Source organism: Hyperolius riggenbachi, chromosome 3, assembly GCF_040937935.1.
Source record: "Hyperolius riggenbachi isolate aHypRig1 chromosome 3, aHypRig1.pri, whole genome shotgun sequence".
In the NCBI taxonomy this organism is placed as follows: Eukaryota; Metazoa; Chordata; class Amphibia; order Anura; family Hyperoliidae; genus Hyperolius; species Hyperolius riggenbachi.
The window spans coordinates 232,444,381-232,470,657 of NC_090648.1; the positions used below are offsets into that span (position 1 = coordinate 232,444,381).

Genomic DNA, 26,277 nt, shown 5'->3' on the forward strand with positions numbered 1-26,277 from the left:
TCTAACTGTGGAAACAGACAGCTGAAATCTCTGAGACCGCTTTCTGTATCCTTCCCCTAAACCATGATGGTGAACAATCTTTGTCTTCAGGTCATTTGAGAGTTGTTTTGAGCCCCCCATATTGCTGCTCTTCAGATAAATTTAAAAGAGGAGGGAAACTCACAATTGACGCCCTTAAATACGCTTTCTTATAATTGGATTCACCTGTGTATGTAGGTCAGGGGTCACTGAGCTTACCAAGCCGATTTGAGTTCCAATAATTAGTTCTAGAGGTTTTGGAATCAACAAAATGACAACAGTGCCCAAATGTATGCACCTGGTAATTTTATTTAAACAATTATTGCACACTTTCTGTAAATGCAATAAACTTCTTTCACTTCTCAAATATCACTGTGTGTGTTTCCTGTATGATATATTTAACTGACATTTTTTATCATAATAACCAACAATTTATACAGGAAAATCATGACGAATAACATTGCACATACTTTCACATCCCACTGTGTGTGTATATATATATGTATATATATATATATATATATATATATATATATATATATATATATATATATACACACACACAGTGGGATGCGAAAGGATGCGCAACGTTGTTATTCGTCATGATTTTCATGTATAAATTGTATATATGCAGCCACTAGAAATTAAGCAGGTAAACAATTACGGTATGTACATGCAGTCATGTCAACATGAGCAGTGATGATTTTGCTTTTTTTTAAATTAATATTATTGTTTTGTTTTTGCAGGATGTGTTTATAATGGCCGGGAATACAAAGACCACAGTAACTGGCTCTCCAGTGTGGATCGCTGCATGGCTTGCATGTGTGTGGATGGTGTTACCACCTGCTCCAAGTTACAGTGCATTACTTCCTGCAGCAATCAAATAACATTGCCTGGAGAATGCTGCCCACTTTGTGCAGGTGTGTATATTCTTATTTCCTCTGATGTTCCTCCATGTAGTGTCAGCACAGCGTTGTCTTATTTCTTATCAACCTGAACTCTTTTTCTTGATTACCTAAATATGTACCTGTATTTTATTTCAGCATTGTAAATAAATTCACTTCTAAGCACCCTTTCTGCTACACTGCGGCCTGTAACCTACTAATGCCTTCTTCACTCATGGACTTATTCAATTCACTTTTTCTTCTACCTTTTCTCCTAGGTAATGTTTTAACACCTTATCAATAAAATGCCTTTTAAGCCACCAGCAAGCAAGAAAATACTTTTGACAGTACCTTTTCACCTGCTTCTCTGTACCTTTTCAATTGCAGAATGCTGAAAGGATATTTTAAACAGAAAATGAAATTATCTCCTAGGAGAAAACGTAGGAGAAAAAGTGGATTGAATAAGGGCCATAACCTCTTTCAGTGCATAACTCCAAGACTTCACCAGGGCTGCCCCCACTCTCTAGAATCTTCTCCAACCTTTAGTGCATTAAAAAACCTACTTATTCCAGCCCACTTACCCATCTTCCTCTAAATCTTAAGCACCCCACTAATTAGCCACAGTTCCACTTTATTCTACCTTGTGTATTATACATCTCCCCCTTCCTCAAACACACACACATAAACACACATACACACTCTCATCAAAGGGATTCAAGCACCTTTTTTCTTCTGCAGTTTGTCCTGGTCTCTAATAGCTGTAGGAGTTGCGACCCCCCTCCCCTTTCCTCTGCCCTTATCTATCAAGGCAAAGGTGGGAATGTAATTAAGTGTGATTCTCTAAACTATTTTAAAGAGACTCTGTAACAAAATTTTCAGCCTTATTTCTTCTATCCTATAAGTTCCTATACCTGTTCTAATGTGGCCTGTCTTACTGCAGCCTTTCCTAGTTGCACAGTGGCTGTATTATCTCTGTTATACAGGCATAATCTAATCTTCTTTCCTTTGACGGCTTTGTCGGGCTCAGGCACTCAGGCAGGAATGTGCTGCTCTGCTTGTGATAGGCAGAAGCTATACACACCCTCTTCATGCCCCCTGCAGGCTCTGTATGAGTCACAGACTAAGCTTCTCTCAGCCTATCACATGCTGGTTAGCAGCCATGTCTTTTGTTTGTAAACACTGCCTAAAACTGGCAATTTCAAGCCAGGATTGCAACAGGGAGTGGCAGAAACAGCACAGAGGGGCCCGGGAGAACATAATGAATAGAATAGTATGCTTTTCTTTAAGTACAGTGTCTTATCCCCCTGCTGATGAAAGCTTTTGTTTGCTCCTTGATACTGCTAATTACAGCAGTCCATATCTACCTGCTCTTTCTGCGGATGGCAGGCTGCAGAAGCAAAGCAATAAAGGCCTCTCTAAAAAGCATTTAAATGTAAAAGAAGAAGTAGAATGGATTTTTTTTAGTAATAAGCCACATTGTGAGTATGCATTTTTAATGTGCTATTGAGATGCCCTGGGGCTGTAAATGGTTCTCGGTTCACTTTTAGTTCAATTAAGCAGGGTCCTCTCCACCTTATGTATCATAGTTTGTACTTTGTACTTTTTATACATGCAGGTTTCTCATCTGTTTATTGTACAACACTGGGTAGCATGTTTGGGACTTTTAAATGGTGTAAAGTAATAATAGAACAAATTACTTACCATGTATTTCTTGTCTTCTTGCTTTTTTGTCTATTGCTTTTATGTGTTTTAGTTCTGTTCTATTGTACCATTACCTACATACATTTCATTGCAGACTGTACAGTTAACAGAAAGATATATGTTCCTGGAGACAGCTTCCATCCCTCCGATGATCCATGTGAGATTTGCACATGTGAGGTGAGAAAAAAAGGTAGTAAAGTATTCAAGGGTTTACAGATGTATGTGAAAGAAATTGATGCCAATATTTGTTCCAGAGCTCAGTATATTATAACAATGGAGTTTCCACTCTCTCTGCAGCGCTTGCCAGATGGCCGGCAGTACAGGCGCTGCAGCAGAAAGCAGTGTCCTAGTCTCCTGGATTGCCCTAGAAATCAAATTTTGCCACCAGCACCTGGACAGTGCTGTGCCAGCTGTGCCCGTAAGTTTTGAACTGTAATCATTAGATGTGATTGTACATAAAAAGCCATATCTGACATGCTTCTCTGATTTATTGCTTACAGAGGCATTGAGTAACTGTACTGACTTACTGGTGGGAAGTGAAATACAGGCAGTCAATGATCCCTGCTACATGTGCCAATGCAAGGTAGAAAAACATCACTGCTGCCTGATATTCTGTAGTCATTCTATTACATTATTTCACTTTTGTATTTCATGTTTCTGTCTTAGGATTTGACGTGGGTGTGTGAGCATAAACTCTGCCCGCTTCTCAGCTGCCCTCGTACAGAACAACTTTTACCACCTGGTTCATGCTGCCCAGTGTGCAGTGGTAAGAACTGTACTCACTTTAATGTTAATGAAACAGAGAAGATGTGCATGGCCTAATCAAGCAGAATCACTTCTCCCTACAACAAGTGCCACCACTCAGTCCCCCATTCAAGGCCGGATTTATAGTTTTACCAAATCTAGGCCAAGTATGTTTGGGCTCCCCTTCCAAGATCACCAGCACCCCTCCCATTCCATGTGCAGCCCCCTCTTCCATGTGTAACATTCATGTATGCAGTCCTCTCTTTCATGTACAGCTCTTTTGAGCATCATCTTCCCTTTTTAATGTGTTGTTTACCATTTGCCGCTTTCTCTTTCATATGTAGCAATCCCAACTTCATGTTCAGGTGCCCCCTTGGGTTGTAGCCGCCAAGGCCCGGGCCGTTGGGGCATTTCCAGAAATTTGGCCCTGCCCCCATAGCAAGCACCTGACAAGTGCTGTGTTGAGTTTAAAGCTGTACAGTAATTAGAAGATCAATCAGTCTAACTAAGGAGTTTAAGCAGAATTTATCAAACACTTACTGGGGGAAGAAGAATATATAAATGAAAATGAGAATTCTCAAAATAGGCCTGCACTCATTCTTTTGTAAAACACATAAACGCTTACGTTAAAAAAAAAACCTCATATCTAATTAAAGCAATTTTCCCCCATAGCGGTTCCCCTTGGACCCTTCTGTCTGTGGGTTCCCATGCCACAGAAATCAGCCAAACTGAAGTGCTATGCCAGCCAGCTCTGGCGCCTAGCCCAAGGCGACTGTGCTCACTACTGTTTCTTCTCTGCAATGTGACACCCACCTTTCCCCCTCATAAATGCCAGCATACTGACAATTTTAGAGTGTGGTATGTGATGTCATCATGGGTACATGCACACATAGGGATTTATGAGGAGAAAGGAGCCATGGAGGCCCCCTGAAGGAGTGTAATTGGAGAGGAGGCACCTTTACTGTTCACTCAGTAAAGGTAGCAGGGGATGGTTACTATTTAAGGTCTGTAGATAAAATTGTTTATCTCAGCATAACTTATTGCCCTATTCCCCAACCTACATTTTACCCCCAATAGACAGAAGCTAAGCTCACAGAAACAGCAGCCCACTGAGGATTTGCATGGGAAGCAATTACTATAGTACAAAGGACCTGCATCCTCACTATTTCCTGCCACTATAATTATTCCAGGTTTCAGGTTGTTTTCAATCCAGATTCACATTAATTGGTTACCACCAAATTGGCCTTCAGGGTATGCCTGGTAGAGAATTGCTTTGGAGTTCCTTTAAAGGGACAGATATAGGTAATATGGTAGAAATTGTTAAATATATTCTGTACCATGCTGTGCAAATGTCATATATATGTCTGTATATTATAAATTTTTACCCTATGTTACATACAGCAATAGGGAAGGGAAGGCTTTCATTCCCAATTTGTCTCTGAAAGTATATTTCATAGCTGTATTTAGAGAACAAGGACTCTGGGGCATGTTACATAATGACAACTTCTATCTCTACTATAGTACGCTTGTGGAGCTTCAGTTCCCATGGATCCTTGCACAGTGTATCAGGAGTCACTTTGTGTATAACACAGGCACCTGGGCATCTGGTTTATGGGTCTGCAGCATATGATAATCTACAGGGCAAAATTACACTATTTAAACATTCCCTTCCCCATAGAATGTGTGGTGGAGATTGAGGGACGAAGAGTTCCAGATGGAGAGACATGGACAGACACACAAAATCCATGTATCACCTGCACTTGTTCTGTGAGTATTATGCATGTTTACACTTACGGTAATGGACAAGTCCTTGCTATGGTGTGTTATTTCTTACAATGCTAGATGGGCTAGGTTTCCCTTTTCTACTGTTTGGCATATGAAAAAAATATTGAAGATAATTATTTAGAATTGGTTTTTTGATAACTGCTTCATGCAGAGTGCTTAGAGCACTTTCTTTGTATGGAAAAACCTGGCAGAGTAGAAGGTAATATGCACCATACTACATCACATGGGACACATGTATGGTATAGAATAGATGATTGGGGTAGTATGTGGTGCTGGCTTGGTCACAGAAGATAGTAAAGCGTTGTAGAACATACCTTTTTATTTTCTAACTGAATATCTTTTTGGATGCAGGCTTAGTCTCTTATGTCAGCATAGTCTTGGGTTCTCTGGCTGTTAGGTGCATTGTGTACCTGATGAAGCGGTATGGTTAACCCGCAAAATGCATTGTGCTCAAATAACTTTTTTTTTTGGGAGATAAGCCCACTCTTTACCTCCTAGCCTTGTTATTTTGAGAACAATGAGCTTTCTTCTTGAGGCAGGATGTTATACTAAAACTGTAGAGACATGTCTGTATAGAACACGTTCAGTACAATAAAAATATTAAATAGTTTATTTTTTAAAGCTGTGTAAGGTGGAAGGAGGCTCCCCAAAATGTGCAATGGATGGGAGTATAAGTAAATTTAAACAGTCTTACCTAAAACTGGAGATTAAGGAATAAGAATGTAATTGACTCTATATTCTTCCCACAGCTGGGACATGTTGACTGCCAAATACTGGAGTGTCCTCCTGCACATTGCCAGCAAGGGGAACTAAGAGTTCGAACCCCTGGGACATGCTGTCATGTTTGTCAAGGTGAGTAGAGTAAGGATTATAATTACATTTGCAGTGGGCAATCTTAACCACTCCAGCCTAACTGGACGAAAATTTTCGTCCAGTTAGTCTGTGCGCACTCCCGCAGGTTGCGCGCTCTCCCGCGGGCCCCCCCTTGCGCGCCCCCGCTGCTGGCCGTTAGCCCAGCGATCAATGAAAGGGATTATAAATCCCTTTCACTGATCGGACCTCCCCGGAGAAAAGCCGACAGCGTCTCTTCAGACGCTGCGACTTTCCTGAGCTCTGCTCTTCTTTCTTCTTCCTGGGAGCGAGATTGATCGCTCCCAGGACTTTTTGACTGTGGCCATCTTGTGGCCAAATAGCAAACTACACCAAAAACACACTTTGTATTAAATAAATACATTTTAAACATGAAAAATCCCCTGTTTACCTCCCACACCAAAAAATACCCACATACAAGTTTTAATAAAAAAAATAAAAAAAAATTACAATAATAAAAAAAAACAAAAACAAAAAAAAACATAAATAGTTACCTAAGGGTCTGAACTTTTTAAATATTCATGTCAAAGGAGTATATCAATATGATTTATTAAATTATGGGCTTCTAAATAGTGATGGACGCAAATTGAAAAAATGCACCTTTATTTCCAAATTAAATATCGGCGCCATACATTGTGATAGGGACATAATTTAAATGGTGTAATAAGCGGGACAAATTGGTAAATAAAGTACATAGGTTTTAATTATGGTAGCATGTATTAATTTCAAACTATAATGGCCAAAAGCTGAGGAATAATGATTTTTTTCCATTTCTTTCTTAATATTCCTGTTAAAATGGATTTACAATAAATTAATTCTCAGCAAAATGTATCACCCACAGAAAGCCTAATTGGTGGCGGGAAAAACAAGATATAGATCAATTCATTGTGATGAGTAGTGATAAAGTTATTGGCAAATGAATGGGAGGTGAAAGTTGCTCAGATGTAAAAAAATCTCAACCCTGTAGGCTGAAGTGGTTAAAGTACACCTGTCATGACAGAAATTTGTAAATTGCTGTTGCTGACTGTCCTAAAAGTAACAGTTTTGTGGCCGTTATTCTGATCCTCTTGTTATAGTCCATTTCCCTGAACATTTATATAAGGTGTTTTGCCAATCCTGCATACTTGTTCCATTAACTGACAGAAGTGTAGCTAAATCATAATTGCAGCTAAACAACTTGCATGAAAAGTGGACTGTAAGTGGCTTACTGTAGATCCCCAAAAGTGTATGCACAGTTTTTCAAAGTTTTTCTAACTTTACCTCCTGGTCCTCAGCATAAGGTAAACAATTTTTTTTTATGATGCAAAAAAGATCAAAATACCATTATTTATTACCTAAAATCATCATTGCACACGGTCAGCAGAACATAGCATAGCTTCCATGGGGAAAAGCCTTGGTTTTCTCCAGTGTTTCTAACCCCCTTTTACCACCACCACCTCATTAAATCTAGTGAAACATCTATGTGGGAGGCATCAATACATCATTGCGGGCAAAATAGATATGTCTGGCTTCTTCATAGCTGGCACTTGGCTTGAAACATTACACTTAAAGCGGACCTGAACTCAAAATGTCCTCTCTGCTCTAAAGTATACGCAACAGCATAATAACCTTTAAACAAAAAACATTTCTTTGTTACAGCTGATACAAATCCTAAAATAAATCTGCACGGTTTCTACTTCCCGATTCATGGAAGCAGACATATTGTTTACCTCCTGTACTTTTAAATGGCCTTATCTGCCATCTCTGCCTTGGCAGTCATGAGACACAGGGGAGAGATCATATTACACTTGTGATTAGACACAAATGAGGGGGCATTAGACAGGCTAAACTCTCTAAATACATAGAGAGTGCATTTCTCTATGTATTTATTCAGTCCTGTGCAAGAGTTCGGGTCCACTTTAATGCAGCTGTCCATGTCGCATGGCAACTCATGTAAAAATTCACGTAACTGTGTTTAACCCCCTTGGCGGTATGAAAAATACCGCCAGGGGGAAGCGCAACAGTTTTTTTTAATTTTTTTTTTTTTTTATCATGTAGCGAGCCGAGGGCTCGCTACATGATAGCCGCTGCTCAGCGGCATCCCCCCAGCCCCGCCGATCGCCTCCGGCGATAGGCGATCAGGAAATCCCGTTCAAAGAACGGGATTTCCTGGAGGGCTTCCCCCGTCGCCATGGCGACGGGGCGGGATGACGTCACCGACGTCAGCGACGTCGGGACGTCATTGGGAGACCCGATCCACCCCTCGGCGCTGCCTGGCACTGATTGGCCAGGCAGCGCTCGGGGTCTGGGGGGGGGGGGGGCGCGCGCCGCACCGGATAGCAGCGATCGGGCGCGCGGCGGCGGCGATCGGGGTGCTGGCGCAGCTAGCAAAGTGCTAGCTGCGTCCAGCAAAAAAAAAAATAAGTAAATCGGCCCAGCAGGGCCTGAGCGGCACCCTCCGGCGGCTTACCCCGAGTCACACACGGGGTTACCGCCAAGGAGGTTAAAGGGGACCTGAAGTGAGGGGTATATGGAGGCTGCCATATTTATTTCCATTTAAACAATACTAGTTGCCTTGAATCCTGCTGATATTTCTGGCTTTCATAGAGTCTGAATCACACACTTAAAACAAGCAATGCAGCTAAGCATGATTTGCATGCTTGTTCAGGGTCTATGGTTAAAGGTATTGGAGGTAGAGGATCAGCAGGACTGCCAGGCAATTTGTATTGTTTTAAATTAAATAAATATGTCAGCCCCATAGACCTCTCATTTTAGGTTCCCTTTAACCACTTGATGACCCACCCTTTACCCCCCCCTTAAGGACCAGCGCTGTTTTGAGTGATCTGTGCTGGGTGGGCTGTGCAGCCCCCAGCACAGATCAGGTTGCAGGCAGAGAGATCAGATTGCCCCCCTTTTTTCCCCCCTATGGGGATGATGTGAAGGGGGGGTCTGATCTCTCCTGCCTGCCTGGGTGTTGCGGGGGGGCACCTCAAAGCCCCCCTCCGCGGCGAAATCCTCCCCCTCCCTCTCCTACCTGGCCCCCCCGGCGATCGAGGCTGCACAGGACGCTATCCGTCCTGTGCAGCCAGTGACGGGACGTCCCCTGTCACATGGCGGCGATCCCCGGCCGCTGATTGGCCGGGGATCGCCGATCTGCCTTACGGCGCTGCTGCGCAGCAGCGCCGTGCAATGTAAACAAAGCGGATTATTTCTGCTTGTGTTTACATTTAGCCTGCGAGCCGCCATCGGCGGCCCGCAGGCTATTCACGGAGCCCCCCGCCATGATTTGACAGGAAGCAGCCGCTCGCGCGAGTGGCTGCTTCCTAATTAATCAGCCTGCAGCTGGCGACGCAGTACTGCGTCGCTGGTCCTGCAGCTGCCACTTTGCCGACGCACGGTATAAGCGTGCGGTCGGCAAGTGGTTAATGACTGATCATGGAGGTGCATTGAAGGCTCTGTAAAGGTTGTAAGCATGTAGGGCATTTGATGATCTCCTTGTTACTCTGCAGTTAGGGCACATTTGTTGTACCCAAGTATAACAAAACCATCTTTCCCTTCTTGAAATTAGGGCACATGTTCACTCCAGCCACAAAGAGAGCCTATTCACACTTGTCTTGTAGACCCATCCTTGTTTTACATGTCTCCTTAAATAATGAATGTGTCACATCTACCACAATGCCTGTAATCAGAGATCTACCTTCAAAAAACACAGAGCACCTTAATCCCTCCTTATTTCAACTTTATTGGAGCCGGCAGCAATGGTAAATGACAGCGCTGCCTGCAGTCTCTAATAGTTCTGTATTGTGTAAGAAGAAAAAATGTCAGGGTCACTGCCGCTAGGTCTCCTCTCCCTTTATTGCTCCTCTTATCTGAATCTCTGTGCTCAGAGTGGATGAACAATAAAGATATTGAGTACAAAGTATTCCTATACAGAGAGTGGGGACAGAGACTGTGCATGGCCCCCATCAATTCACTTTTTTCCCTAAGTTTTATCCTAGGAGATCATTTTTCATCTTATGTTTAACCACTTGCTGTCCCTATGGAATTTAAATAAAGCCCCATACACACGCTCAACAGCGGCCTTTTATGCAGCACAATTATCAAACAACTTTTGTTGTGAAACAAGTTGAACAACCAGAAAAAAGTTGCTTGCTATTGTTCACACAACTGATAAGACGTCAATCCAACAGTTGGATTGACGTCTTATCAGTTGTGTGAACAATAGCAAGTAACTTTTTTTGGTTGTTCAACTTGTTTCACAACAAAAGTTGTTTGATTATTGTGCTGCATAAAAGACCGCTGTTACGCGTGTGTATGGGGCTTGTCTCTGCATTCTCCTTACTACTAAATATTAGATAACGCTGTTTATTTATCTCTGACCTGATAACATCACTACAGAGTTGTAAAGTATTATCCACAAGAATCCAGGAGCACACAACCGGCTGCAAAAGAAATGGCGTGCCCAGGTCCTCACCCCGGTACCAAGGGGTCACAATATAACGTCCACAGCAAAGGACCGGCACCACACAATGTGATTATAGCTCTTTGTATTTATTTATAGCAGCATAATAGCAACAGCATGAAAGCAACAACAGACCGCTGTTTCGGCCTTCCTAGGCCTTTATCAAGTTGCCTTGTGATCACAAGGCAACTTGATAAAGGCCTAGGAAGGCCGAAACAGCGGTCTGTTGTTGCTTTCATGCTGTTGCTATTATGCTGCTATAAATAAATACAAAGAGCTATAATCACATTGTGTGGTGCCGGTCCTTTGCTGTGGACGTTACAGAGTTGTAAAGGAATGAATGCAAACCCCTCTACTTCTCCCAGGCGTAAACAAGTGCAAAATACACATTCCAGGAGTAGACAGTAGCAGATTGTATACATTACTTAATTGTTACATCTAATACATTATCACAACACATGAACTGTTTAAATAAAAAGGAGGGATAGACAAATAAATTGTGTGGGTTTTATGTACAATAGAAGAGTTTATATTAAAGCTATAATGTATGAAAGTGGATAAATTGTGTATTTTTTCACTTTTTTCCTTATTTTCTGTTTAAAATGCATAGAAAATAAGTTAATTACTAATAAATATCAGCCACGAAAAGCCTTTTTTTGTCTTGAAAAAACAATATATAGATCATTTAGTTGTGATATTTATTGATAAAGTTATTGCCAAAGTAATCAGAGCTGAGCTGAACTGAACTGTGAAAATGACCAGGGTAGTGAAGTGGTTCAATAACTTTTCAGCACTCTGCAAAAAGTGGGTGCTTGCATTGGATCAGGCCCTGTGAGTGGTGTTATCACTTACCAGAGATGCATGTAAGTTTGATTGCCTTCCCAATTTCCACCTTTTGTGTTGGGCCATATACCTCCCGAAGTTATGGCCAGTGCAGCCAAGATAACTAATGGTGGTAGGAGGTGCCCAAAAAATAAAAAAATGTACTTTGACCTATAATCCTTGTGATCTACTCCTTAAAGGTAGGATACTCTTACATTCACTCTATTGCAACTAGCATATAGTGCTTGTATGTATACATCCATTTTTATTCTTTTTTGGGTGCCCCCACCATCATTAGTTATCTCCAGTCACCCCGACCTAGGGGAACACACTCTATGAAATCTCTCTAGAGTGTGAAACAATTTTTTGGAGCTGCAACCACCACACCTCTAGTTACAAGGCCGAGTGGGGACGGTTCTTCCCCACACCCACCTAAGAGTGACTGCCTCCTATAGCAACCCAGCTTTGTGAGTACTTACTTACTTAAAGATTATACCCACTGTATACCTTGGTGACTTAAAAATGCCACACTAGATTGGGCTCCCGGTGTCTCTGTGTTATTTTCTTCCACACGTTCAGTGGAGCCAAGAGCAAAGTGTGATTACAATAAGGAAGTGATATATTTCTTTCAAATGCTGCTGCATTACTTGCAGGCAAGGATTTGATGCATGTTTTAAAATGGGTTTTAATGATTAGATACACCATGAATGGCATCTACTGTGTTTTGGTCACTTTTTGGAAAGATTATTAATTGAGGTTATTAGTTTTGATGGAAGATATGCAGTTTGTGATCTTGGTAGTCTGTTTTTACTACAAATATGTGTCTTATGTTACTTTTTGGCTAAGGATACAAAGGTACAAAGTGTATAAGAGAACAATTTCTAATAATATGGATCTCAGTGTGTCCACACAAAAAGCAGCACTGGTTTGTTACTGTGAGTGGACTCTGTATAGGGCTTGCGTGTGGGGGGTTAACTAGTAAAGCAATGTAATGTTGCACTTTTGTGTCATAGCTCCTGCTGTGTCCTGCTTGTATCAAGGCCAGAGTTACCTGTCTAATGAACACTGGCAAGTGGACGAGTGTACGGCCTGTACCTGTGTCTCTGGAGAGGTGCACTGCCATAGTGAGAGGTGTCCACAAGTATCCTGCACTGCTGTGAGTAACTACACATTATGTACTGTAACTAATGAATAAACATGTACAATACTGATATACTATCCCTGATTGGCTGGTGTTCTCTAGATGTTAGCAACATATGCAGCTGAAGATAGTCAGACTTATTCTTTTTTTACATTCATAACCATCAATTATACTGCAGCTGCTAATACAACCCTAAAATATCAATGCTGCACTGTGAATTTTTTCTTTCCTTTTTTCCTTCTTTCTTTTTCCCTTTACGATTAACGCAATTATGTCATAGGCGTTAGATATTAAAACCTGATAGTGGTAGCCGTTACTATAACCGCTAAATAACTGTGCCGCACCCAATTTTACATTTCGCGCTCAGCAAGTAACACTTAAAGGGAACCAGAGAGGAACGTTCATTAAAAACAGAAAAAGCTTTTATACATACGATCGATCCGTGCGTATGGGGCTGGAGGAAGCCCCAGGTATGTATAAAAGCTTTCCCCCAACGTCTCTGGTTCCCTTTAAGAGGGGAAAAAGCAAACAAACAAAAACAACACAACAGGGAGTAAGGTATTTGCCGCCTCAATGACCTCCTTACTAACAGCACAGAAATATAAAGAACCGCAATCCCTCTAGACATAACTTTCTAAATTGTCCTGCAATTCCTTTATCGCCAGTAACTCTTCTCTTTCCGGTTCTATGTCTTTCCCCGATTCTACATTCAAGAAAGATAACATCTTGCAGCGCCATTCTGCAAAACAGGGAAGTGTATCGTCTTTCCACCTATTATCATTTTCCTGGCAACCAATGAACAATTATATAAAATATTTTTCAGGTCGTTCTCTATGTTCAATCTAGTCTGACCAAATAAGGCCAAAATCTCATCATTCACAAAGTCTGGGCCGTAATATTTCTTGATAAAGACTTCTATCTCTTTCCAAAAACCACAAAGTTTAGGACACTCCCAAAACCAGTGTTTATAAGATGGGCTGGGGGCTCCACATGTCCAGCAACCACTCTTTACTTTTTGTAAGATAATTGATAGGCGATTCTGGGAGTTTTGTTGAGCCATATAAACCTTTGGAACAGCCTGTGCAATGACCGGAACCATGCCTGGGGAATGTCAACTGGGATTTTTTGTATCAAAAAAAGAATCTTTGGGAGAAGGAAAGTCTTAATAATTGCTACCCTGCCTATACTGTTAAATATTGGTTTATTCCAGGATTCTAGGGAATCTGAATTGGACTTGAATATATCTTTAAAATGAGCAGAAAAGAATGCTTCTGGGTTGCTACAAACCTTAGTTCCCATATAGGTAATCTCATTTTTCTGCCATCTTAGATCGGCAAGAGAACTTATCTTTCCAACTATCTCCTTACTACAGCCTATGTTTAAGAGTTGTGTCTTTTTCTTGTTTAGTTTGTAATTAGAACAGAGAGAGAAATCAGCCAGGATTTTTAGCGCTTCCCTTGTGGAAGCATATGGGTCCGTCAAGGTTAGAATCAGGTCATCTGCATAGACCTGCTGTTTAATTTCTACACCTCTCACAGTCAGACCTCTAATCCGTCCATTATCCTGAATAGCTCGTAATAATACCTCCATGGCAAAATTAAATAAAAGAGGGGACAGAGGGCATCCCTGATGGACTCCATTTGATATTTTAAAATCTTTTGTTAATTGCCCATTAATGTTAATACAGGCTGACTGGTTTATATAGAGTTGCCTAATTCTATCAATAAATTTGTCCCCCTAGATTGAATCGGGGTAAGACCGAAAAGAGAAAATCCATTGATAGCCTATCAAAGGAATTGTCTGCGTCTATTGCTATGAGGACCGCTGCCATTTTTCTTTCCCTGCAAGCAAAAATAAAATTATTCACCACCGATAGATTATCGCTAATATGACAGCCAGGCCTAAAACGTTTTGCTGAGGGCCTAATAATTTAGGTTGATAAGGGATCAGCCGGTTTGCCAAGATTTTTGAGTAAATTTTAACATCGACATTAATCAATGAAATTGGGCGATAGTTTGAACAGTCCTTCTTATCTTTGCATTTTTCGGAATCAGTGCAATGGTTGCTCTATTTGAAAGTTCTGAAAATAAACTTTCCCCCTGTTGCGCTTTAATCAAGGCGCAGAAGGGGGCCGCAAGTTCATTCATACATAATTTGTAGAACTGGCCAATGTAGCTGTCCGGGCCAGGGCACTTGCCCTCTTCCAGATCCACAACAACCCTCTTAAATTCTTCCTCTGTGATTAGGGAATTTAACTCTTCGCATTCTTGTGCATTTAATGATGGAATATCCACTCTGGACAGAAATTTATGTCCATCCTCTTTTGAGCTACCCAGGTTATATCATTTTTGATAAAAGCTGTCAAATACTTCCCTTATCTCCCTGGACCCTGAGACTAATTCTCCAGAATGTCAATATATTGAGTCAATACATTTCTTTGCTTTGTCTATTTTCAATATACTAGCCATTAGTTTACCTGAACGATTAGTATTTATCATCTAAGTTCTCTGTAGTTTTTTTTAAGTTGCTTCTTACACTTATTATTTAATATATTGTTCAGGTTGTCTCTTGCAATTGTTAACTTTTTGTAATTTAGACTAGATGGGTCTGTCTTATGACTATTCTGAGCTGCTTGTAATGCTGTAATGTAATGTCTGAAGGAAAAAAAAAAGATAGCCAGACTTATGAGTGGCATTAAATCTGAGTGGATTTTGAACTATGCTAAATTACAGCATACAGAACCACTGGAGATAACCAGGCGTGATACTCCAGAATAGATAAAATGGTTCAGGACGTTCTTTTTGGACAAGAAAGGAACAGATTCAGATGGCTGGCAGTTTTTTGTTGAAGGATTGGAATGTTACTAGATGATGGTATAAAATCTTTATGAATTGAGGGAACGTTCTTACGATATACTGTATATGTACTGTATTCTATAAAAAGTGAATGTTTGGCGATGTAAAATCCAGCTTTTCGTAAATTGGTCCCAATGTCTTCAGGATATATTTCTGAAACGACATTATCAGATATTTCTTTGTACATTCTAACATGAATACACAACACTTTTACTTACATATGTAACATATATAAAGAGACAGCAGTGATATCCAATACTATGGAAGGATTAAAATAGTGTGCACTTAACTGCCAGAGCTAGAGAAGAGTTTTTGGTCAGGATGTGTCACATGTCACTATTCCTGTTCCAGGATGAGACTCCAGCCCTGATCCCTGGCATGTGTTGCCCACACTGCATCCCTCGCCCAGCCACTTGCATAGCATTTGGAGACCCACATTACAGGACTTTCGATGGCAGAATGTACCACTTCCAAGGCAGTTGTACCTATGTGTTCACTGAAGATTGTGAAGGAGGAGACTTCAGGTAAGAGCAACTGCTATTAACAACAAATTAGTGAGAAACTGATTTGTAGTCCAAGAGTCTTTGTTGCATCAAATATTAGCACTGATATGTTTAATCTAGTTTACCTTAAGATAATGCTGCTGAAAACTGTCTGATCTTCAGCTTGGGATTCACTTACATTTTTTATCCCAGAGCTCACCCTGGTCTCACAGTAACCCTACCCTCACACACAAGTGGACCAACACAGTGTCCTTAAAGTGTACCAGAGCTGTAAAAACCCAAAGAAGGGATACTTACTAAGGGCTTCCTCCAGCCCCATAAGCATGTGTGAGTCCCTCGCCATCCTCCTGCGGTCTAAAGTTCAGCCGCGATCGGTGCCTTCTGCGCATGCAGTTTTCTTTAAAGCGGTATTGTCACCCTACAAATCAAATTTCAACAGCAACTGGTCTTAGTATAATAAGTGATAAAGATGCTAATCCTGCATTCAAAACTTTTTCTGCTGTTATGGTTTGGAGTTATCACATACTTTAGGAGCACTGGCCCTAGTGCCAAAAAGTTGAATGCTGGGAGTTCTTTTGAAAGCTGGGAGTTCTTTTTATCTATAATATTTTCCATTTATTTCCTTGCCTAGCTGATCACTTGTGTTTACAAGCAAGGCTGAGGTGACTCAGTGATTGGATGTGTAAATAAAAAAAGAATCTGAGAGGAGGGCAGCTAATGAATACACAATGAGCAAGAGAAGGGAGGGGGGAAAACAAGAGTCAGGAAGGATATGATGTCAGCATTAGCTTGGCAAAATGGCCACTGCCTGCAATAGGATTTTCTGCTTTTCCTTTATAAAATTCACAGGAATCATTACGTGGATAGCACAATACATCTGTTATGTAAGTAGAAGTAGTATTTATCTACTTATATATGTGTTTTTTATTACTAGGTTAGCATGGGTGACACTTGTTCTTTAAGCTCTGCCATTTAGAAGGCCCTGTTGCTGGCTCAAATAATGGGCCTGATGCTATTCCAGGTGATAAGTAGCTTGCAGATGCGAGCTACTTATCACCTTGCCATCGCACGAGGATTACCGGCAAATCCTATTGCCAGTTTCACTCGTGCGATGGCCGATCGTTAGGGAGCATTACTCAGGCGAAAGCCTAAGCGATGCTCCCTATTCCCGGGCGATGGGGAGCGAGGTTTACCCTGTGGTGCTGTCCATCAGCACCACGGCCTCGCTCCCCACACATGCGCACAACCCGCCGAACATCCGCCGCCATCTTCCGCCACTGCATCTGGGGGTCTCCTTTACTAAGGAGACCCACAGAGCTCCCTGCCGGCCGCCGCTCGTCTCCGCAACCCCCCACAAAGCTAAATGCTTACATTCCTTACCGCCGCTTTACACCCGTCGGCCGCCGCATCTCGCAGCAAGTCCCCGCTGTGTAATTACAGTGTACGAGTTACTGTAATTACACTCACTAATAACAGAGTCCAAGGCATCTTTGAATCAGCCGCCGGGGCTCCCCATTGGTTCACAGGCTGGGCCATTTTCATTGGTCCAGCATTTGAACCAATGGGGAGCCCCGACGGCTGAATCAAAGATGCCTTGGACTCTGTTATTAGTGAGTGTAATTACAGTAACTCGTACACTGTAATTACACAGCGGGGACTTGCGGCGAGATGCGGCGGCCGACGGGTGTAAAGCGGCGCTAAGGAATTTAAGCATTTAGCTTTGTGAGGGGTTGCGGAGACGAGCGGCGGCCGGCGGGGAGCTCTGGGGGTCTCCTTATTAAAGGAGACCCCCAGATGCAGCGCGATGTCGTGCGTTAGCATGTTTAGACCTGCTTTTTGCAGGTCTAAGCTAACGCTCATGTCTGCCGGGAAGCATCGCTTCCCGGAGGCATGCAAAGTGTAATAGGATAGGGTGTAAGGAACTTGCTGGGCGATAATATCGCCCAAGCGAGTTCTTTTAGCACCCTGCCTAGGGCTAAATGCAATTGGATCAGGCGACTTTATAGTCGCCTGATTATCGGACTCACCAGCGTTTAACACTGGCGAGTCTGACAATTGCATCAGGCCCAATATCTATCTGTTGAGTGATTAGAAGCAGTTCTTGGGTATCTGCTATTTCACAACGTAGTAACCCATGGTGGACAGCAACCAAGTATTGATACTTAGGGGTATGCCGGTGCCTTGCCTCAACTTATTGCTCAACGGTTCTAGTGCAGTCAAACATACAAAAGAGGCGGCACGCCAATGGCTGCAAAATGTTGCTTGTATTGCTGAACAGTGACTCTACATGTTACGGACACGCTGGTCCTTCATCAGGTGTTGGGTATCTGCTATGGCTGCATCACCTGGCAATGATAGCAATGGAACAGCAGGATTACAAGTAGTGGTGATGGCGGCTGTAGGGGAGGCCTAAGGCACAGAAATGGCTTGATAAATGAAGAATCAGCTGGATGAACCATTGCCGTTAGGTAACTTGAAGGACATGACTGCATTTTAGTGGAGAAAACTATTTTACAAATGTTAACATGTTGTTAGCACTGCAAAAACTCTTTGACCTCTTCTGTTTTTCTCCACTCTAAATTTTGCATATTTTGAGCCAACAGTAAGAAAAAAGTTTATCCTAGCCTCACAACTATTGTGTAGCCCACATCCACACATTTGTACACACCTTTGATAGAATACCTACCCTCCCAAATTATGCTCCATTCTTCAATGTTGAAATATCTCTGTCCTCACAATAATTCTGTGCTCACACAACCCTTCCATCTCACTAATCCTTCCTCCGCCCCACCTTTACACTAAACTGTCCATCTCACTGTTGGTCAATGCAGCTCAAGATCTACTGTTCCAAAGTTTGGAACTATGGCATGCTACGAAACCTGTTTTCCATTCCACTATATGAAAACCTTGAACATTTTCTGAAATATTGCTGTTAATTGGTCTTCTCATTTTTAATTGTTTTGCAATAATAAAATCTGGTTTGACAATTATGTTATAACATAGTAATAAAAACAGTGTAAATAGTTGTGCACTGATATGCAGTTCTTGCTGAAAATGTAGCATCTGTCTTTCGCTTTAGTATCCACGTCACAAATGATGACCGTGGACTGCGTGGAGTGTCATGGACTAAAGAAGTAACCATACTGATTGGGGATGCTGTGGTGCAACTGCTGCAGGACTGGGTGGTTATGGTTAGTAGACAGCTTATTTTCAAGTCTTTGCCATCTTAAACTACAAACAAAACTCTCAGTACAGATCAAAATTTTAGTTTGTAATAGTTTACTGTCAAAATATTACTAGCTGCTTTGAGACATCACAGTCAACTTGAAACTCCACTTCATTAGTAAAAAAAATCTTCTTCGACTTAAAGCGGATCTGAAGATCACAAAAAAAAAAGTTTCATTTACCTGGGGTTTCTGCAGCCGCCCTGTGCCTGGGTATTAAACAATTCCTCCGGTCCCCCGTCGCGGCTCACTTTTTCTTTAGCCAACTTAGAAGTCGCCGTCCACTGCACCTGTGCATCCTTGTTCGGGCTCACGTCTCTACAGCGTCTGGGCAGGACGCTCCCAGTGACGGGAGTGCAAAGCCTTTTTATTTTTTCAGGGATCTTCAGGTCCCTTTTAACCAAAAACAACGCATGTACGGAAGGAACGTTTTTTACAAATCACACAGTGTAATCAGTATCTTTTATTACAAATTTCCTAGTAAGTGCAGTAAACACAGCCACAAATGAAATCCCAATTTTGTGTGACGACCCTTTCTCTTTAACACAATAACTGCTCAAAGCCCGGCATTCTGTTCTAGATTCTACTTACATGACGGGTTGTTCATAAAATGTGTGAGAATTTACACAGCATTAAAGGTAACCTTAAGTGTGCCAAAAAAAATGACATTTACTCACCTGGGGCTTCCCTCAGCCCCCTGCAGCCGATCGGTGCCCTCGCCGTGTCTCGGAGATCCTCCCGTCCTCGCCGGCGACCACTTCAAAACCATGCTGGCTGGTGGTGAAGACCAAATATAAGGGGACCACTTAAGATACAACTTCACCACTTAAGATTGTTCAGCAGATAATATCATCAAATCATAAAGTTAAATGCAAATTTTCTTTTATTAATGTTGAAACAACTTCTAACTGATTGTTTTCAAGCTGTGGTCTGTGAGTCCACAGCTTGGAGCTCATGGCCTCCTACACAATGAATTTGGGACTACTCAAATCCCTGATATTTATTGTAGGATAAGTATCTGTCTGTATTCATTGAGAAGTCAATTTATAGTGATACGATCCCCAACTCCATTAGTAGAAAGGTAACCCCATCTGCAAGAAACCTTCATCATGCTTTAGGGCCCTTTTCCACCTGCAGTCGCTAGCGTTCACGCTGAACGCTAGCGATTGCTGAATCGCAAAACCGGCGATTCCCCGACGTTTTGCGGCCGCGATTTTGCTATGCTATGCACTGCATAGCAAAATCGCGGCAAATATCGCTCCGCCGCGCGTTCGCGTTCGGGTAAAAAAACGAATCACGGTAGTGGAAATGACCTACCGCGATTCCTATGTTAAAAAGCAAACCGTAGCGATTGTAAAATCGCTAGCGGTTTGCGACTTTGCGACTCAGCCAGCGCAAACGCGCTGGTGGAAAAGGGCCCTTACTGTTGCTTGCACTGATCCTTTCACCACTCTCTGGGCCTTCAGAAAACAAAACTACCTTTTGTTACAGCCATGTATTTCAAAGCTGTACTTGTCAGTCCAAATGACTTGTCACTCTACTGCACATCAGTGCTTGTGTTTTCATGCTTGGTCTTGTTTCTTCTTCAGAGGGATGGTTTCTTATCTGAAAGTCTTCTGGTCAGGGGTCTCTAGTTAAACGCTTAAGTCCATCTGTCATCACACGTGTGTTTGGGAGTGTATCTGTGTGTGTGTGTTACATTACATTGCATGTCATGTACTGAATGGTTTAGCAAATTGTTTTCCTGTTTTCTCCTGCAGGTCGATTACCAGACTGTAGAGCTGCCTTACCTGAAAGAACCATATATATACATAGAGAGGAAAACAAACACAATTCTACTGAATAGTAACATTGGTGTCAAGGTATTGGTCTAAATGACTGTTTATAGATGTATGACATTCTTTTTATTTTGCATATGTCAAGTTCTGTTTTCTTTTCTACATATGCTGATTCCCTGTGATCTTCCCATTGTATCTATACTTACCAGGTACAATGGAATGGGCGATCTCATCTTGAGGTCAGTGTCCCTGGAACATATCGTGATCACTTGTGTGGGCTTTGTGGAAATTTCAACAATTACCCGCAGGATGATTTCCGTGACCGCAGGGGCCAGATTCTCCTGTCTGAGGCTGCCTTTGGCAACAGCTGGAAGGTGGGTGTGATAATCATGCTTTGCAATTGCAGACTCTAATCACTGTTACAGGAGGCAGAGATATAATGTAGTGAATTATGAAATCTCTGAATTATGGAAATGTTAAGGTGCCCATTAACGGTACAATTTTTTCACCAAATGCAATCTTTCAATGTGATTTTAATGATCGAATTGTATAGAAAATTTGCAGTTTATGAAGGCAATCGATAAGGAACGATTCCTTGGTTGTTTGCTAAATAGGATAAAATCGATCCAAAAGTTGGATTTTATGATCGTAAATGCGAACAATCGATAATTGCCTTCCGATTAGTTACGAACATTTAAATCGTACCGTTAATGGGTACCTTAACATAACTTACCAAGACAGTCTATAGTGATACCATTGTTATGACATTTGGTGCTGTTGAGTGATAAAGTACAATTCTGTATGTTTGCACACAGGTACAAAGCAGCAATGAGTCCACCAGTGGATGCTGGGATGGTGAAGATGTGGACCCGTGTAAACAGGCTGGGTACCGAGCCAGGAAAGAAGCCAATGGACGTTGCAAATTGCTGAAGTCCAGCGTGTTTGAGCCATGTCACAGGGTGGTTCCTCCAGAGATGTTCTTTGCTTCATGCGTGTATGATTTGTGTGCCTGTGGATCAGGAGATGAGTGTCTGTGTGATGCTCTGGAAGCATACGCATCAGAGTGCAGAGAGGCCGGAGTCATTCTGCAGTGGAGGTCTCCAGCACTATGTGGTGAGTACAGGATTTTTGTTGAATAATACACTGGCAATACCATTCTATCATACTGTGTAATAGTAAAGACATTTCCAGGCTGCAAGCTATAAGTGTGGAGCATTAACTTTAACATTAAAGGAGAAAATGAAAGCCTAGCTAAACTTTGGTAGCTTTCAGGGTTCTAAGTGTAGGGCAGGGGTCTACAATAACGTATTGTAACATAAACATAGTAAACATGAATCACCAGACCAGACCAGGTCGCAAGAGGCAGAAAAACTTTTGTTTGCTGTGCTTTTTGGTTAAACATAATGTATATTGTTTGTGACGTTATTATCTATGGTATTTAAGATCTGTTATTTGTTCTTACAGCTGTTGGCTGTCCACATGACAGAGGTTATGTGTTCGATGAATGCGGCCCTCCCTGTCCCAAGACGTGCTTTAATAAAGATGTTCCCCTTGGAGTCCTGGAGTCTCATTGCTTTAAGCCATGTGTTCCTGGCTGTCAGTGTCCAGCTGGGCTGGTAGAACATGAATCTCACTGCATCCCGCCAGAGTCATGTCCAAAAATCATTCATGGGAACCTGTGAGCATAAAGGATCCGGACACTTCCTGTATGAACATGGATATGTGAAAGGAGTGTTTAAGTCATGTCGGTGGTGGAATACAAGCAGCTATCTTGGCTGTGTGCACCAGCCTGCCCTTCTCTTAAATACTCTATATGCCCTGGGCCTTTTCTTGCATTCTAAATTATTGTGTTTGACTTTGATGCTGCCTTTCTGGCACCTTATCCACATACTACTTCATTTGGCAAAGAATAGCTGCCTAAAATGTTCACAGAGGACACAGAGGATAAACCGGCAGTAAGACCCACGTGCACTTCCTGTAATGAAATTCAATGCCATATCCTTTATTAGCCCAAAATGTCTGTACAAAAATAGATTGATATTTCTTAATTGGTAGGAGAGCAATATTTAATTTCCATCATATCAGAAGACCCTGTAGTTTGATTTAATCTCTCTGAAAAAGATGGACAAGAATTCAATGACAGGCCCACATGAAGCTTAACAAGATACAGCAGAGGAACTTAATCAGTTTGTTTTACAGTACAAATGACTAATATGGACCACTCATGATCGCAACCTGAAGATAAATAGGTTTTATATGCATTTTTTTCAAGTGTTCATGTGTCATAAGCAATGGTCTCAGATGAAGTATATATTTTTACTGATAAATGTAATTTTGTAACTAGACTGTAGACATATTGACATTTTCTAAAAATCACAGATAATTACAAAACTACTAACAATATTGCTACAATAAGGGCCATGAAAGAATACAGGAAATCTTCAATAAAATAAAATCTCTGGATCATCAGGCCTGGGTCACCATACAACTACCATAGTCCTTGCTTGCTTGTCCATCTAAAATGTGAATTTGGGCTGGATATCCAATATTATTTATGTCCCGACAATAATAGAAGAAATATATATTCTCCCTTGGCTAGAGAATTATAGGAGGGATAAACAAGTGGTGGGATTACTGCTTGTTATTACTTAAAGGGCTCAGCAGTAATACTGTGATACTGTGAGTTGATTTCTGCTTCTAACCTATATGAAGAACGGACTTTGCAGCACTATTCCTAATATGGTCATGTGAGCCCGTACCATTTGGCATATTTGTGATTGTCACCATCCTTGTACATACATGCAGATTTCAGAATAGGACACAGAAGCGTAACTTAACTGGCCTCCCCTGCAATAATGATAGCATGGGGCCCCCGAACTCCATGCAGGTCACGTGATGGGGAGCCGTCGAATGGCAGCAGAGAGTGTTCTGCTGTAAAGCAGCGTCTGTAAACAGGAAAAAATTATACATGCTCCTGCACACGGTTTTTGTGAGCGAACAGGGAGGGTTTTTTTTGCTAATTGGCTGCATTTGCGGTTGGGCAAATGGAGGAGGAGGGGCCCCCTGTGATGGCAGGGGTCGCAGGGGTGATTGCTATGCCCATGATAGGACACTATTCACTTTTTAGCAGCATATTATTCACACTGTAGCAGCTAGGCGTCACAAAATTAAAGTCCATCTGTGCCACTGTAAAATACTTAATTTACTCTTACATAGGGCCGTGCCACGTAGAAGGGTTCCTTTAATGCACACAAGAGAATGAACTGCAGGAGTGTGGATTATCCCTTTCAGCAACAAAGTGCCCACAGATAACCATTAAAGCAGCAATCCTGACACTAGAGTTGAGAGTTGGATTATTTCTCCATTTAGCTTCTAGATAAACTGTCTGGATTACCGCAGGTGTTTCCATGACCAAACAGTTCAACTGAAAGGTTATTCTACTTACAGATCAATCATCGTCTCCTGCTGACCGCACTTCTCTGTTTAGTTTTCCTAATGTTAATGAGATTACTACCCGTCACTGGTGTCTTTTAGGGTAAACTGTAGTAAATAGTAGCTAAAAATACATATTACGCTGGATGAGTCATGCTAGAGTGTTAAGTCAGGAAACAAAGCCTTTTTAAAAAGAAAGATCTATTCTATGCCAGAACCGACATATCCCTCTGATGCCTTGATCTGATGGTACTCATACTGTACCTCTAGTGTCCCTTCAGAGATTGCTGCTGCATCTTTACATCAGATCCCTGGTACCGTTGTATGAGAGAGTGGTCTGAAGAGGATGACTTTGGCCATTATCTTGTATGAGCACTGCCTTATTGAGACACTGGAGTACCTGTCTGTACAGGCACTGCTATGGAGGAAGCTAGTATATATCTTTCATTCACAGATGTTCCTTTGTATAAACATGCAAATACTATATTTACATGTAGGGATATACATTTACAGTACTGGTCTTTATGAATGAGCATCGACATCAGGGGTCTCAAACTCAATTTACCTGGGGGCCGCAGGAGGCAAAGTCAGGATGAGGATGGGCCGCATAGGGAATTTCACAATCGAGGCACATTGCCGCCTCTGTCCGCCCCTCTCACTCTTACTTCACAGAGAGGGGTGGGGAGAGGCGGCGATTGACGTCAGGAGGGGCAGAGCTGAAGCTGAAAGCTCTGCCCCTTCAAGAAAATGCCAGCGGATTGCCCCCCCCCCCCCCCCCGGGCGATTTGGGGGCTCTGCAGCCCTCGTTTAGCGGCGGGGATGCGGCGGATTACTTGGGAGCACTGAAGCGAACTATAAGGAAGCTTTTGCCGGCGAGGGCCACAAAATATTGTATCTAGGGCCGCAAATGGCCTGCGGGCCACCTGTTTGAGACTCCTGATCTACATAGTTCATTTATAGTTTGTAAATAGCAATATTCCATAGCAACCAGAGCTAATCTTTTTCCTCATTTGAGTTTCAATACATTGACATATGGTTGGTTGCTAAGAGTTATTACACTTTGCCCTGACATATCAAATCATTTTCTGAGCGTTCATTTCTAAGTTGTCTTCAGAGATCTCCAACCATCTGCATACCACATCTAGAAGATGGGTGCTTCTTGTTCAAATGTCCATGCAAGGAATGTATGCCACCACATTGTTTGTGCTGAATGCATGCAGCTGCCTGCAAATACCCAGCAGATCTACAAGGCAGTTAAAGACGCCAAAGACACCAATCACATACTGAGTTGCTTATGAAAGCACCTTTGGAGTTGCTTGACGATCTCTAGATGTCTTGGAAAATCAGGTCCATTGTGAGTTTTTCATTTTTTTTGCTGCTGAATGGGATCCTTCAACCATGCTAACAAGCAGCATTGCTGTACATCATGGAAGGGACATTCATCTGCAGCCTTGTCATTTTAAACATTATTTCCTGGGTTCATTCAGCAGGGAAGGTGCAAAGAAAACTACAGCAAAATTATTAGTAGGTTTCTACTGTTACTTGCAATACAAATTCTCACTGGTTGCATTAGGGAGCAGTTCCCTCCACTTTTCTTTGCACTTGCTTGATAAGTCTTCCTTCTTTGTCATGGTGGTTCAGAGACCTGAAGCCATAAAACTGTGAGTTGGTAACATGTTTTCTCAATATCCCATGGGGTGTGGATGGACTAGGAGGCGGAGCTGCTGCTTACTAGTACATTCTAACTTTGATAAAACCACTGTATTTTATACATATAAGTTTCTATATTTATATACCCTCTCTTTTTATGACTTTGTATTAAGAAGATAATGTTGTTGTCCGATTTATATTTATTTTTCTGTATCCAAAATTAATAAAGATGGTTCTACCGTAGTTCTGTTTAGAAAATGCTGCAGTGATTTATAGTTATTAATGTTTATTCTACTGTAATAATTTTGTAGTTGTATTTATGCACATATTGTTGTTTTACCACATTTTGTTATAAAAGTTGTGAACAAACAAACTTCACCATTGCAATGGTGTCCAGTGCACCATCATCCCAGTATAGCTTGTGAGATG

General features: G+C 41.8%; 1 protein-coding gene across 1 annotated transcript in view; it reads left to right on the forward strand.

The window, feature by feature from the left end:
- KCP (kielin cysteine rich BMP regulator) overlaps positions 1–26,077 on the forward strand; it is a 135,991-nt gene extending 109,914 nt beyond the window's left edge. The window contains exons 41-54 of the mRNA XM_068275934.1: positions 765–938; positions 2,698–2,780; positions 2,901–3,021; positions 3,104–3,186; positions 3,270–3,369; positions 5,026–5,114; positions 5,882–5,984; positions 12,279–12,421; positions 15,613–15,785; positions 18,844–18,955; positions 20,749–20,850; positions 20,976–21,140; positions 21,582–21,879; positions 22,231–26,077. Coding sequence (XP_068132035.1) covers positions 765–938; positions 2,698–2,780; positions 2,901–3,021; positions 3,104–3,186; positions 3,270–3,369; positions 5,026–5,114; positions 5,882–5,984; positions 12,279–12,421; positions 15,613–15,785; positions 18,844–18,955; positions 20,749–20,850; positions 20,976–21,140; positions 21,582–21,879; positions 22,231–22,448 — 1,964 coding nt within the window. The 3' untranslated portion in view covers positions 22,449–26,077. The remainder of the gene's footprint in view (positions 1–764; positions 939–2,697; positions 2,781–2,900; positions 3,022–3,103; positions 3,187–3,269; positions 3,370–5,025; positions 5,115–5,881; positions 5,985–12,278; positions 12,422–15,612; positions 15,786–18,843; positions 18,956–20,748; positions 20,851–20,975; positions 21,141–21,581; positions 21,880–22,230) is intronic.
- The last annotated feature ends 200 nt before the right edge of the window (positions 26,078–26,277 follow it).